The sequence below is a fragment of the Polypterus senegalus genome, chromosome 3 (assembly GCF_016835505.1).
Source record: "Polypterus senegalus isolate Bchr_013 chromosome 3, ASM1683550v1, whole genome shotgun sequence".
Classification (NCBI taxonomy): Eukaryota; Metazoa; Chordata; class Cladistia; order Polypteriformes; family Polypteridae; genus Polypterus; species Polypterus senegalus.
In genome coordinates, this window is record NC_053156.1 from 179,612,486 (window position 1) to 179,626,883 (window position 14,398).

The 14,398-nt window shown below is 37.1% G+C and overlaps 1 protein-coding gene across 7 annotated transcripts in view; it reads left to right on the top strand.

The window, feature by feature from the left end:
• LOC120525720 (endoplasmic reticulum membrane-associated RNA degradation protein-like) overlaps positions 1–14,398 on the top strand; it is a 109,334-nt gene that overhangs the window by 64,792 nt on the left and 30,144 nt on the right. For all 7 annotated transcript variants that reach the window (XM_039748258.1, XM_039748262.1, XM_039748263.1 and 4 more), the window contains 2 exons: positions 2,114–2,193; positions 10,249–10,383. In XM_039748258.1, the coding sequence (XP_039604192.1) occupies positions 2,114–2,193; positions 10,249–10,383 (215 nt within the window). The remainder of the gene's footprint in view (positions 1–2,113; positions 2,194–10,248; positions 10,384–14,398) is intronic.

Below are 14,398 nucleotides of genomic sequence, written 5' to 3' on the forward strand. Positions count from 1 at the left end.
TGGCTGGGGGCTATGTTGTATAATAGAAATGGCTATCGGTCTATCTGGAAACATAGACTAGTTTATCTTAGAAAAATTTAAAAAGAAATGAAAGTGCAATTATTATATGTGTATACCTTCTAATCTGCCCTGTGAAATCAGATAAATAAAATTACATTAGATTTACAATATTACTGATTTAAGTTGTATTTCATAATTTATTTGTTCGTTCCCCTATTACTGCTGTTCTTAGTCAACAGTATTTTTTTGAGTATAAGTGGTGTTGCCTTGCTAATATCACAGACATTAACATAAAGGTGTTAAAGAACTTGTGTGCTAGTTACACGTAACATTTTTAGAGACCCATCTTAAAATATTTCCAAACTAGCTCGTGCCTGCCATAGCGTACAGCGGTGTAAGAATAGGGATGGAAAACGGTGAGAAAGGAATTCAGAAATCAAGAAGAAAGAAATACTTCTTGAAAGACGCAGTTGCGAATAGGTGTTTTGCTGAAGACGACAGATAATGAGTCGAAAGTCCTGACCCTAGAAAAGCCATATACAACTGACCGTGGCTGAAGACTGCTTGCTGTAGATGAACGCAAATCTTTTCAAATGTAATGCAAGGCGGGATGTTGGGGTCGTGTTTGAAGTAGATGACAATGGTAGCATGGAGAATCTCGGAAAGTGCTTGAATTTCAGCTTCACCACCATAAACTCCAGATGTTACCAAGTATTGATAGTACTCATGACTTGTTCTTTCCAACGCAAATCGAGTTATCACAACAACAGGAAGAACATCTCCAACTCTGTCCCAATGTGATGCAACAAAATCTACTGCCTTATGTCATAGTGAGAGTGCATTGCCTTCGTCAACCGTTTGTGTCAAGAAATAACCCACTGATAGGAACAGGCAGTTTCCGGATCCCAGAGTAGAGATGACGTACAAAAACCCGTCGACAGAGAAGATTACGGTCGTTCATTTTATAACAAAGGCTTAGGAAACAACCGTCGCAGTATAACGAAAATAGCAAACAGTGAAACCAATATCAAGGAGTGAAACCAATGCCAATGGTCAAGAGAGTACCTTCCTGTAGCAGGCTACAGAAAAAACTCCCAGGCGCACACATGGCCAAAGTGAAAGGTCATGCAGTCGGGCTAGATATAGGGCGGTGACGTGACACGAATGGGGTCATGAGAGGGGAGCGGGTAATGCGGTAGTCCGAAGGAGGAATAGGATTCGAGAAAAGCGGCGTGGGAGTGTAAGGGAGGCCGCAAGCAGCGTGGGGAAGGGTTTATAAGAGGAGGACTAGGAAACGAGAAATGCCGTGTGGGGGGAGGGGCGGGGGTTTGGACTGGTTTTGATGAGGAAATAGGGCTTAACCAATAGGAATTGAGAAATGCCGTGTAGGCTGCGTGTGGGGGGGACCGGTTTTGAAGTGGAAGCCGGGTGAACTAGAAGAGAAATATACATAAGAGATTAAATCATGCATTCACTGGGTATTGCTGGTTTTCTGTCTTTGTAATCTTTCATTAAAACTCATACTTGATAAAGAAAAGCCTGTTTTACTCTTTTTCAAACTGTTTCAAAAGCCTTGATTACAACTTCAGAATGTAAGCATCCTGAAATAGCAAGAAAATATATGGATACTTCTTTCGCTTACAAACTGATTACAAAGTAGTGGATCATAATTGTATTGCTGAGCATATTTTTTGGAAAATGGTTGCTGTCTTTTGAAGTTGCAACATTAACTTGGATTGAAAAGGGGAATAGTTATAAGTTATATAACTGAACTACCTTTGTAATTCTAAGTTGGCAGCATAAAGAAATACTTAATACCACTTAAAGTTAGCACTAGGGTAAAATTAGTCAGTAAAACTATAGTCTTTTTCAAAGGTGGGCATATCTGTGGCAAATGTTTAATTAACAGGTACTAACATTAGAACTATTAAAGAAATACATACAATATGTTAATTTTCTTTTAAACACTTAATGCTTGAAACATTTTAAAGTAACATTTTAATTAGATTGCTTCAATTTGTATGCATACTTAATATGTTACTGTTTTATATTTCTTTTTACTCAGTGATGTAACTTTTAAAAATTCCTACATGTTAATCTTGTTTTGGTTTAGGTGCTGAAATGCATTAAACAACTGCAGGATCATAATGATTTACCTAGGCCGCCACAAGATCAAATTGAAAAAAATTCAAGGTATGCTGTGGTGTCTATTCTCAAAATATGTATTATATCAAAGTATATATATATAACATATATATTATATAAGTATTTAATATAAAGTATTATATTAAAATGCATTTGCAAGAGAAAATTTGACATTAGGTATTATTATTATTTGACCCTTAAGGAGTAAGCTCATTTAAAAAAAACTTACTGTAATTCTAAATAAATAGGTAATGGAAAAACATTACATTTGTGTTTTTGTGTTTTATTACAAGTTCAAGTCTTATGCTACATTTCAATCTTAAGAAAAACACTTTAAAATTCCAAAAAATGTTGAATGTATATTTCATTATTAAAAGGAATGATAAACAAAGGGAACAATAAAGTAGTACAGTAGCTAACAAGACAGAACAAAATAATCTGAGGTGTTCCAGGGATCTCTTTAAGGTAATTTTCACTTGGACTTTTTTTGCATTCTTGGACATAGGAAAGCTTTGTCTCTCTTTTATTAGAAGACATCCATAACCCTTTACCCTCATTGTAAACATTTTAAAATAAAAAGTAAATACCAATTATATGCAATTATTTCTAGGCCATCTCAAGTACACCATAAAGACCTGTCAGCTATTTTAATGTTATATTTTTTATAATCAAAATTCCTTGTAATTGATGAGTGGACAATATTTTACAAATAAAAAAAAATTGGTGCATAGTATGACCTCTTATGTTATAGTAAATAACTTTTGTGCCTTGTTTGCATAATGTGTATGAGCGTGGGGATTTGCCAGTGTAAAAAATTGCAGTTGTAATATTAATGTCAGTTGTGTATTGTGCATATTTTATTGTGTGACACATTTCTTTTCAACATTTTATCCATGATTAGTGTATTATTTTTGTTTTGTACATTTGTACAGTTAAAAAAAGGAAAGGAGCATCATGCAAAAGTTTGGTCACCAAAGATATTTGGGATCTGCGATGGGCTGGTGCCCTGCCTAGGGTTTGTTTTCTGCCTTGCACCCTGTGTTGGCTGGGATTGGCTCCAGCAGACCCCCATGACCCTGTAGTTAGGATATAGCAGATTGGATAATGGATGGGTGGATATTTGGGGTCTTGGATAACTTTTTCTAAGATCTCAGACCTTCATTAGCTCATCAGATCTTTGGCTTGTTTACAGTCATTGTTAGAAAATCCAAGGTGATAAAAACACAAGGCTATATAAATTCTCTGACTCCTCAGACCTTGTCCCACATATCAGCAGCCATGGGCTCCTCTAATCAACTGCCTAGCACTCTGAAAAAGAAAATAATTGATGCTCACAATGTAAGAGAATGCTGCATGAAAATAGCAAAGCATTTTTCAGGTAACTGTTTCCTCAGTTCATAATGTTATTGTAGTTAACAGGAACAGTGGAGGTCAAGTTGAGGTCTGGAAGACCTAGAAAACTTGTGAAAGAACTGCTAGTTGGATTGCTTAAACTTTGACCGCAAAAGACCCTCAGGAAGATTTAGCAGCCTCTGGAGTGGTTGTGCACTATTCTACTTTGCAGTAATACCTGAAGAAACATGACCTAAATAGTAGAGTCAGCAAAAGAAAACCCTGCTAAATCTTAGCCACAAGATTCAGCACCTGAAATTTGCATGAACATCTAAACAAGCCGGATGCATTTGGAAAACAAGTGCTCTGGACTGATGAAGTCAAAATAGAACTTTTTGGCTACAGTGTGCAAAGGTACTGTTTGTTTGGAGAAACAAGGGTGCAGAATACCAAGATAAGAACACCTCTCTAACTATAAAGCATGGGTCTGGATCGATCATTCTTTGGGCTTGTGTTGCAGCCAGTGGCCCAGGGAAAATGTCATTGGTAGAGAATGCTTGACATTCAAATAAAGAATGGGTTCAAATAAATACCAGCAAATTGTCGAAGCAAACTTCATACCATCTGGGGAAAAAAGATTTAAAAAGAGGATGGTTCCTATAACAAGAAATGATCTAAAACACACCTCAAAATCTACAATGAATACCTCAAGAGGCATAAGCTTATGGTTTTGCCATGGCCCTTACAGTCCCCCGACTTAAGCATCATTAAAAATCTGTGGATAGATCTCAGAAGAGCAGTGAATGCAAGACAGCCCAAGAATGTTGCAGAATTGGAAGCCTTTTATAAAGATGAATAGGGAAAATACACCAAGTAAGAACTGAAAGACTCTTAGCTGGCTAAAAGGCTGTGATACTTGCCGAAGTGGGTGTTACTAAGTACTGAATAAAAATGTAATCGTGGAGTTTGCATGTTCTCCCCGTGTCTGCGTGGGTTTCCTCCGGGCGCTCCGGTTTCCTCCCACAATCCAAAGACATGCAGGTTAGGTGGATTGATGATTCTAAATTGGCCCTAGTGTGTGCTTGGTGTGTGGGTATGTTTGTGTGTGTCCTGCGGTGGGTTGGCACCCTGCCTGGGATTTGTTCCTGCCTTGTGCCCTGTGTTGGCTGGGATTGGCTCCAGCAGACCCCCGTGACCCTGTATTCGGATTCGGCAGGTTAGAAAATGGATGGATGGATCCTTATAATATTAAATAAATGTGTCATCTGTATGCCGTTTGGTGATCAGTTCATCTTTTGCTCACTTATCTATTCACAGTAACAGACATTTTAAGCAAGGGTGCCCAAACTTTTTCATGTAACTGTGGTGCTTGGCCTGTCTCAGTTCACATCAGATTATTGTGGTTCCTTCAGGGCATCACCAACTGCCAAAATACAGCAGTACAGATTTCATTATTACATACATTGTAAGTCTGATAACCAACTGCTATCCAGGAAAAAATACTGGCTTTGAATAGTAACATATTCAAGGTAGAATTACATAGTTTTTAGTTATGAAACTGGATGACTTGAACAGTGCTGACCACAGTTTAGCCAGGTTTTTTGTTGAAAGCACAAGGTTGTCAAACAATTCAAATATTTCTCTTCCTACTTTTTCTTTTCTGAAGAACACATGCATATTCTCTAGTAGCTTTTTCAAATTTTGTACATGAGCCACAAATTGTGGCCCAGCCTTGCCTTTTGGTGGTGAGTGAAGTTTAATGTCATGTACAGTTAATACTGTGGTAGCCACTAACCTATAAAATAGTGCTGAATCCTTTGTAAACATTCTACACCATGTACACCTGACATAGAAAAGCTCACATTGAAAGCACAAACATTTAAAATAAAAAAGAAATCATTACCATAAGATTGTTATTTTTGAAATTATGTTCCTTCAGGTATTATGCCAGACAGCTGTTAGAAGAGTACGTTTTGGGTGCTTTTATCCTAAACGACTTACAAAAGAGGCCAAATATAATCGAGTAACATCAGCCTGAGAACTGTTGTGAAACAGGTATTTCAGAACAAGGTTACAAAATTGATCTTTACAAGTGAAAAGCTCTAATCCAAACAGAGGAACACAAGACTAATTAGTCTTACCTTAGATATTAAAAATTTTATCAATTTGAAAGATCTTTGCAGATCAAGAGTCTTGAAATGCATCTTAAACACACTGTGGGAGTCAGTTATTTGAATGGAGGTGGGCAATTCATTCTACTAGCTATGAGGTACATATACAAGGAGACTAGATAGAGGTTTGATGCTATGCAGAGTTTATATCACAAAACACTATTCACTAGTGGACCTGAGTGGGCGAAATGGAGCTTAGGGCACTTTGTATGATTGCTCAGGCTTTAGAGGTACAGTGGAACCTCGGGTCACGAACATCTCGGACTATGCACAAATCGGATTACGACCAAAAAGTTTGCCAAACTTTTGCATCTGTTCACGACCACACACTCGGGTGATGAACAAGCCAGTTTCCCTTCCGGTTCGTATGCACCGATGATTTCCGCACGTGTTCAGTCTCTCCCTGTGCAGTGAGTGGCATGAGAGAGAGAGTGAGAGAAAGCACAAGAAGGCAGTAAGGCCGAGAAGGTAGTTAAAGAATGCACCGGGCTTGTTTTTAAAGAGACTGCTTCGAGCATTGTTTTAATCTCGTATTTAATGAAGACTTTTTTTCTATTGGATTTTATCCTCCACTTCATTTCTGTTTTTATGAGATCATTTATATATTGAAGGATTCTGAAAGCATTGCACTTTATTTAATTTGGACTTTGTTTATGATTATTGTTTTGTTGATTTTATTAAAAGCACTTGGCACTTTTTGCACCATCCGATTGCTCCATTGTAGTGGCTCACTGTCGTGCTCATCGGTAACATTACCAACGGTGATGGGCTTAAGGGATCCCGGAAGCAAGATGGGAGCATGCAGCGAACCCACATCGTCACAGACTTTACCTCAAAACTGTAGTCTCCTCTCCACTCAGCTCCTCCTCACTTCCTTCATGCCAGAACTCGACTCATGCAAGGTTTTCTTGGTTGTTTATGGTTAGTTTTTGTATAAATTATGGATTTTTCAAATGTTAATTTTTTTCCCGTGTGCTTAAAACTCATTAAAAAAAGTATTTACAGAGAGTGGTTCGTAAAGCTATAGTGCAAACTCTTGTAATGTTAGTTTTCTTTGTTCAAGGTTTTCTCAGTGTTATTCAGTGTTTTTACATTTAGTTTACTACTAGCAAAATACCGCGCTTTGCAGTGGAGAAGTAATGTGTTAAAGAAGTTATGAAAAAGAAAAGGAAACATTTTAAAAATAACATACCATGATTGTCAATGTAATTGTTTTGTCACTGTTATGAGTGTTGCTGATATATTTATATAAATTGAAAAACATTTTTTGTACAATATCTTTATTTATCCATTCCTAAATAATTACATGGGCAGGCCATTTCGTATTAGTGCAATATGCTGCTTGTTAAAACGGATGACTCCTGCTCTTACGTACACTTAGTGTTGCGTGAGTATTATGAACTATCGTATCTGTTCAAGTTCTATTTAAATTTTAAATATAAGTAATTTTTATTTAGTCGACAGAAATATGTTTGGTAGGAATGTAAGTTAAATTTAGTCAGCATTGCATAAATTTTTCTTCACCATAGAAATCTAAAGAGTAAATTCAACTTGCATTCCTACCAAAGATATTTCTGTCGACTAAATAGAACCTAATTATATCCAAATTCGAGCTATTGAGCTGTCATCCGCCTGCCTGGATAAGTCACCCTCGCTTTGTTCTTACTTTTTTACCGTTCATTTAATCATGGCTAGTTGCGAAATAATTAGAACATGGAATGAGGATTACATTGAGTATGGCTTTACCAAAATAATTATTGATGGTGAATAAAGTATCAATTATTCATGAAGCTTCAATTGGTGATCTGTTTTTCTGCGTTAACCTCATATTTTTTCATAGTTTGTTCTCAGACCAAGGGGGTGCGAGGGTATAATGAATCGGGAAGCGCTGATATATATATTGAATATATTGAAATAGTTTTACTGTCAAATAATGCAAACAGTTCGTGGCACGTGTTTTGCCCCAATTCTGGACTCATGAGGCATACACACTCACTGCACCCCCTCTCGGGAATCGAACCTCGGACGTCCGCGCTAGAGGCGAAGCCTCTCATGTAGCGTCACGGCGTGTGGTTTGTTTATTAGACAGTATCTAGATCCGGGTGTTTGTGTGTGTATATATGTGTGTGTGTGTGTGTGTGTATGTGTATATATATATATATATATATATATATATATATATATATATATATATATATATATAGTAATCCCTCGCTATATCGCTTCACTCTATTGCGGATTTTAAATGTAAGCACATCTAAATATATATCCCGGATTTTTAGCTGGTTCGCCACTTTATGCGGACAATGGGTCTTTTAATTTAGGTTACTTGCTTCCTCAGTTTGATTACCCAGTTAGAAGCTACCCAATCAGAGCTTGTATTACATATTAACTAAAACTCCTCAATGCTATAAGATATGCTTCCCGTGTGGTGCTTGTTTGCTTCTCTCTATCTTTCTCACTCTTTCTGCCTTACGGAGGGGGTGTGAGCAGAAGGGCTGTTTGCACAGAGGACACGGACACTCCTCTACAAAGTGCCGCCTTATCGCGTTGCTTCTGTATACTTAAAGGCACGTATTGATTTTTTGATTGTTTGCTTTTCTTAGCGAGCGCTCTCTCTGACATTCTCTGCTCCTGATGGCGCTCCTTTGAAGATAAGATATGTTTGCATTCTTTTAATTGTGAGAAAGAACTACCATCTCTGTCTTGTAATAGAGCACAGTTTAAACGTTTGACTAAAGGGTGTTATTTCATGTCTAGAGGGCTCTAATAATGTTAACAGGGTTGGAGAGTCTATAAGGGCTTAAAATATATAAAAATAACCATACAAACATATGCTTTCTACTTCGCGGATTTTCACCTATCGCGGGGGGGTCTGGAACGCAACCCACGCGATCGAGGAGGGATTACTGTGTGTGTGTGTCCATATACTCACCAAAAATTTCGGATCATTTGTAAACAAAATCCATCGTCCATAGTCCAGTTGTATAGTTAACAAGTTAGCAGATGCGTGAAACCTGTTCCACTTAACTTTTTTTTATAGCTTGACATGTACAGACTGAGCTTTCATAATGTTTTTGTAAAGTTGTTTACTCACTAGTAATCCTTACTCTTAACCCTCTTCACTCCTCCCAACCAATATCTTTATTATTTAGTTTATATTATTTATTATTGTATTATTAGAGGAACCAGGCAGGATTGCCCTCTACCCTCTTTGATTTTTAAATTATCTTTCAAACCTCTTGCCCCCCACCTTAATATCTGCTATTACTGTTTTAAATTTCCCATCATATATTGTGTTTATGTGGATAATGTCCTCCATTACTTAAATAATATCCTGTCTGATGTCCACTTTTTTTTAAAAAACTCTTCAGGACTTTTGTGAGTATGTAAGATTTCAAAAGTAACTGCAGATTACACCCAACTTAAAATGCTTCATCAGCTTTAACATATTTCCCCATAAGCATAAACTAATGGACCTCACCAAGGTATTAATTGTTGTCCCATTGGTGGTATGCTTGACATTTTTCTCCATTGCTTTCCTATTTTTTCTTTTGGCCTTGTGTATATCTCTCTATTTTCTTTTCACTCTTCATATAGTTCTTTTACAACTGTCAATGCAGAACTCTCAAAGCTACCTTTTAATTCTCACCAACGTAAATTATTCTGTGTTGATACTCTGGCAGCCAGACTGTGTCTTGCTTCATGTTAGAAGGCCCCCAAAGTTGTCAGTTTACAATTTTTTTTTTCTTTTATTTAATTAATCCCAGACTGTCTGCATCACAGATTACTGGGGCCTAGCAAATCAGTCTTCAGCTCAGTTATTCATATCCTAGTGTGCTGCTGCCCCATGATCAAGTGTTTCTTCAGTGCTAGTGTCATTTGCAATATTGGCACAGAATGTCGGTAGTTCCCCATCTGTTTTTTCTGGGAAGAATTTATTCTACAATATTTTCCCCTTGGCTCAGGCAGAATGGGGTGAGGTGGGTTGGATTGGGTTGTTTTACTTTTATGGCTGTATTCCCAACTATATTTTAACATTGTTACTTTATATTAACTTTTTAATCCTTTTGTATATTAAGGTAATTAAAAAAGGCAATTTCTTTTCATACAGACAATTGGGCATTTGTAACTTTAATATATACACTGTGAGTGGAAAAAAAAACACACCAAAATGTTTTTCATCACATCTTCAACAATAGTCGGCTGATTTACTTAATGTTTGATACAAAGTGTATGTAATATGTTTTCCAACAACAGTTGTATTAATTACTCACAAGTTTATACAATGTTCAAATTTTATCAAAATCGGCCAACTATTGTTGAAGATGTGATGAAAAACATTTTGGTGTGTTTTTTTTCCACTCACAGTGTAAATATAATTTTATGTTATTTGTTTCAGTAAGTTCCTTTTTATCAAATATTAGAAAAAATATGATTGCATTCTTTGTATAAAATATGCAATAATGAAAAACTCTGCACTATACTGTTTTCTTCACTTATACCAAATCACAGATTCAGAGATTTTTATTTCTCATAGACCTATTTAGTATAAAATTTAAATCATTCTGTGGCATTTTTCTGTATCTGTTCACCTTAGATTTCAGTCTTCTGAACTTGAACTGCATACTAAAGATACTACATTGAAGAGAATTATTTTTTGCATTCAAAAACATCTTCCTGAGGAACATAGAGATGCACTGATTGTGGAGGAATATATTCAGGACAATTCCAAGTATGTATATTATATACTAATTATGATTTTTGTTTATGCATAATAAAAATAAATTTTCTGGAAATCATAGCATCTATTTCTATAAAGGTTTAATGGGGCATTTTACATGTGTTTCATGTTCACTGTTTTTTGAAGGTATAAGTATCTGCATGTGTAAGGCCATTTCAATGAAATACTGTAGTCTATAAATTAATCTATTTGATATGGCCCCATTAACAAAAGATTCCAGCAATAAAAAAGGTGATTTACAGAGTAAACAATATTATTATATTGCGTTAATATTGTTTCTCAAAATAACATGTAAAAAGCATTGCATTTTTGGCGTGAAAAACTGCATTTTCGTTAAATCTCATCTTTCTACTGTAAAACTTGCAAAACACTAAAAGTACAACTCAAAAGTGTAAAGTATAATAATGATCCAAATAATAATGAATAATAATAATGATGATTTTGCTTCTGCTAATACTGTATATACTTTCAAAATATGTCTTTTGTGTGGTATATCTTTGAACGGGAAGCTACTTAGATGTATGGTCATTTCACAGACACTGTTGAGTATAATAGTTTGTCTCAACAACAGTTCTTTTGATTTTGTCATCATCAAGAAATTCCTTTAAGTAAGTGAATCTTGGCTGTCAACATTCAGTTTTATTCCTGAGTGCACTAGAAAAAAACAAAACAAGGTGGTGCTGGTTTATTTGAAGCGGGGTCAACAGAAACCCAAATGTGAGTGTCACTTTCGAATTCATCAGAATCACCTGCAGATTCACTGCCCATTTCAATTTCACTGTCTGAAGACATAAAGATTCTTGCATATAAATGGAAAAAAATGTTTGGAAACAATTCCATGATATTTAGTACAGGGTTGATCAAAGGAGAGGAACGCACAGTCAATATAAAGAACATTAAAGTTTAAGATACTTTCTGAATTCCATGACTTAAATCCTTTGTAAGTTAAGGAAGGCTGAAATATGAAATTATTCTGTAATAGAGCTGCAGAGGGGAGTGTGTGCCAGCCTTTAAAAGGGTATTTTTTGTTCCTAAAGTTAATCTAATCTAGCGTATACTTTTATAATTGGATCAGGTAAATTGTGGATTATAATTAGTGATGAGTGAACCTTGCAGAGTTCGTTTCACCGTGAGTTCTGCAAAATGGCAGAAATGTTCCTGAACTACTTGTGCGCTGAAAATTGTATTGAAGTCAATAGGGAAGGAGTAACTGAGCTAGTTTTGACTGATTTAAAATGGTGCAATTATCTTAAATGTACATCTAAGATAAAAAAATGTTCATCTAAGCAGGCTGCATGGTGAATTTCCAGGAAAATATTTGACAAGTAAGGCTCATTCAGAAGAAAATAATGTTAACATGTTAACCATCAGATACTCTTTGCCACCCTCACTTACCATGGCATCACTGGGACTTCCTTTGGGTGGTTTCAGCCCTACCTCTTGGACAGATCCTGTCATTTGTCCTGGCATGGCGAGTTTTCATTGGTCGTACCAGTTGAGCTTGGGGGTTGCACAAACAACTGTTGGCCATCTCTTCTTTTCCCTATACACCTTTTCACTAGGCATTATTATCTTATGATTTATCTAATCAGTGTTATGCTGATGATACAGTTATACTGGTCTTTTCCTCTAGAGGACCACATGGTATCAGCTAGAATCTCTGCATATCTCATTGACATTGCAACCTGTCTGAAGGATCACCATCTCCAGCTCAACCTGTCAACGATGGACCTTCTTTTTATCCCAGCTTGTCCAACTATTTAGCACTCGTATCTCTGTACAGCTCGGATCATTATCACTAACATCTGCCAAGTCGGTACACAATCACAGGGTGGTTATTTCATTACCACCTCTCCTTCAAGGACCATGTTACTATTGTCTGTCAGTCTTGCAGATTCACTCTGTACAATATCCACAAAATCGGACTGTATCTGACAGAGTATGTACAGTGGGATGCAAAAGTTTGGGCAACCTTGTTAATAGTCATTATTTTCCTGTATAAATCGTTGGTTATGATAAAAAATGTCAGTTAAATATATCATATAGGAGACACACACAGTGATATTTGAGAAGTGAAATGAAGTTTATTGGATTTACAGAAAGTGTGCAATAATTGTTCAAACAAAATCAGGCAGGTGCATAAATTTGGGCACCGTTGTCATTTTATTGATTCCAAAACTTTTAGAACTAATTATTGGAACTCAAATTGGCTTGGTAAGCTCAGTGACCCCTGACCTACATACACAGGTGAATCCTATAATGAGAAAGAGTATTTAAGGGGGTCAATTGTAAGTTTCCCTCCTCCTTTAATTTTCTCTGAAGAGTAGCAACATGGGGGTCACAAAACAACTCTCAAATGACCTGAAGGCAAAGATTGTTCACCATCATGGTTTAGGGAAGGATACAGAAAGCTGTCCCAGAGATTTAAGCTGTCTGTTTCCACAGTTAGGAACATATTGAGGAAATGGAAGACCACAGGCTCAGTTCAAGTTAAGGCTCGAAGTGGCAGACCAAGAAAGATTTCAGATAGACAGAAGCGACGAATGGTGAGAACAGTCAGAGTCAACCCACAGACCAGCACCATAGACCTACAACATCATCTTGCAGCAGATGGAGTCACTGTGCATCGTTCAACCATTCGGCGCACTTTACACAAGGAGATGCTGTATGCGAGAGTGATGCAGAGGAAGCCTTTTCTCCGCCCACAGCACAAACAGAGCAGCTTGAGGTATGCTCAAGCACATTTGGACAAGCCAGCTTCATTTTGGAATAAGGTGCTGTGGACTGATGAAACTAAAATTGAGTTATTTGGGCATAACAAGGGGCATTATGCATGGAGGAAAAAGAACACAGCATTCCAAGAAAAACACCTGCTACCTACAGTAAAATATGGTGGTGGTTCCATCATGCTGTGGGGCTGTGTGGCCAGTGCAGGGACTGGGAATCTTGTCAAAGTTGAGGGGCGCATGGATTCCACTCAGTATCAGCAGATTCTGGAGACCAATGTCCAGGAATCAGTGACAAAGCTGAAGCTGCGCCGGGGCTGGATCTTTCAACAAGACAACGACTCGAAACACTGCTCAAAATCCACTAAGGCATTCATGCAGAGGAACAAGTACAACGTTCTGGAATGGCCATCTCAGTCCCCAGACCTGAATATAATTGAAAATCTGTGGTGTGAGTTAAAGAGAGCTGTCCATGCTCGGAAGCCATCAAACCTGAATGAACTAGAGATGTTTTGTAAAGAGGAATGGTCCAAAATACCTTCAACCACAATCCAGACTCTCATTGGAACCTACAGGAAGCGTTTAGAGGCTGTAATTTCTGCAAAAGGCGGATCTACTAAATATTGATTTCATTTCTTTTTTGTGGTGCCCAAATTTATGCACCTGCCTGATTTTGTTTGAACAATTATTGCACACTTTCTGTAAATCCAATAAACTTCATTTCACTTCTCAAATATCACTGTGTGTCTCCTATATGATATATTTAACTGACATTTTTTATCGTAACAACCAACGATTTATACAGGAAAATAATGACTATTAACAAGGTTGCCCAAACTTTTGCATCCCACTGTAGAACAACTCTTGATCCAGGATCTGTTCTTCTCAGAGGTGGACTACTGCAACTCTCTGCTGTCAGGAACTCCAGCATGTGTCACCAAGCCACTGCAGATTATTCAAAATACAAAGGCACATCTGATATCCAACTACCCAAAGCAGGCACGTGCCATTCCACTCTTCAGATCACTGCACTGGCTTCCTGTAGCAGCATGTATTAATTTCATATCCTTGATGCTTGCCTACAAAGTAGTCAGTGGGTCTGCAGCTATCTTATGAGATCATTTACACTTTCTCGACCCCTCAGGACTGCTATTGAACGGTGTCTGATGATGTTCACTATTGTGGATTTTGTTGGTAAAATGCAAATGATGTCTATTCCAAAGAGCCATATGCATACTATGCATATTAATATTTGCTCTCTGGGTTAGCAATGTGACTGT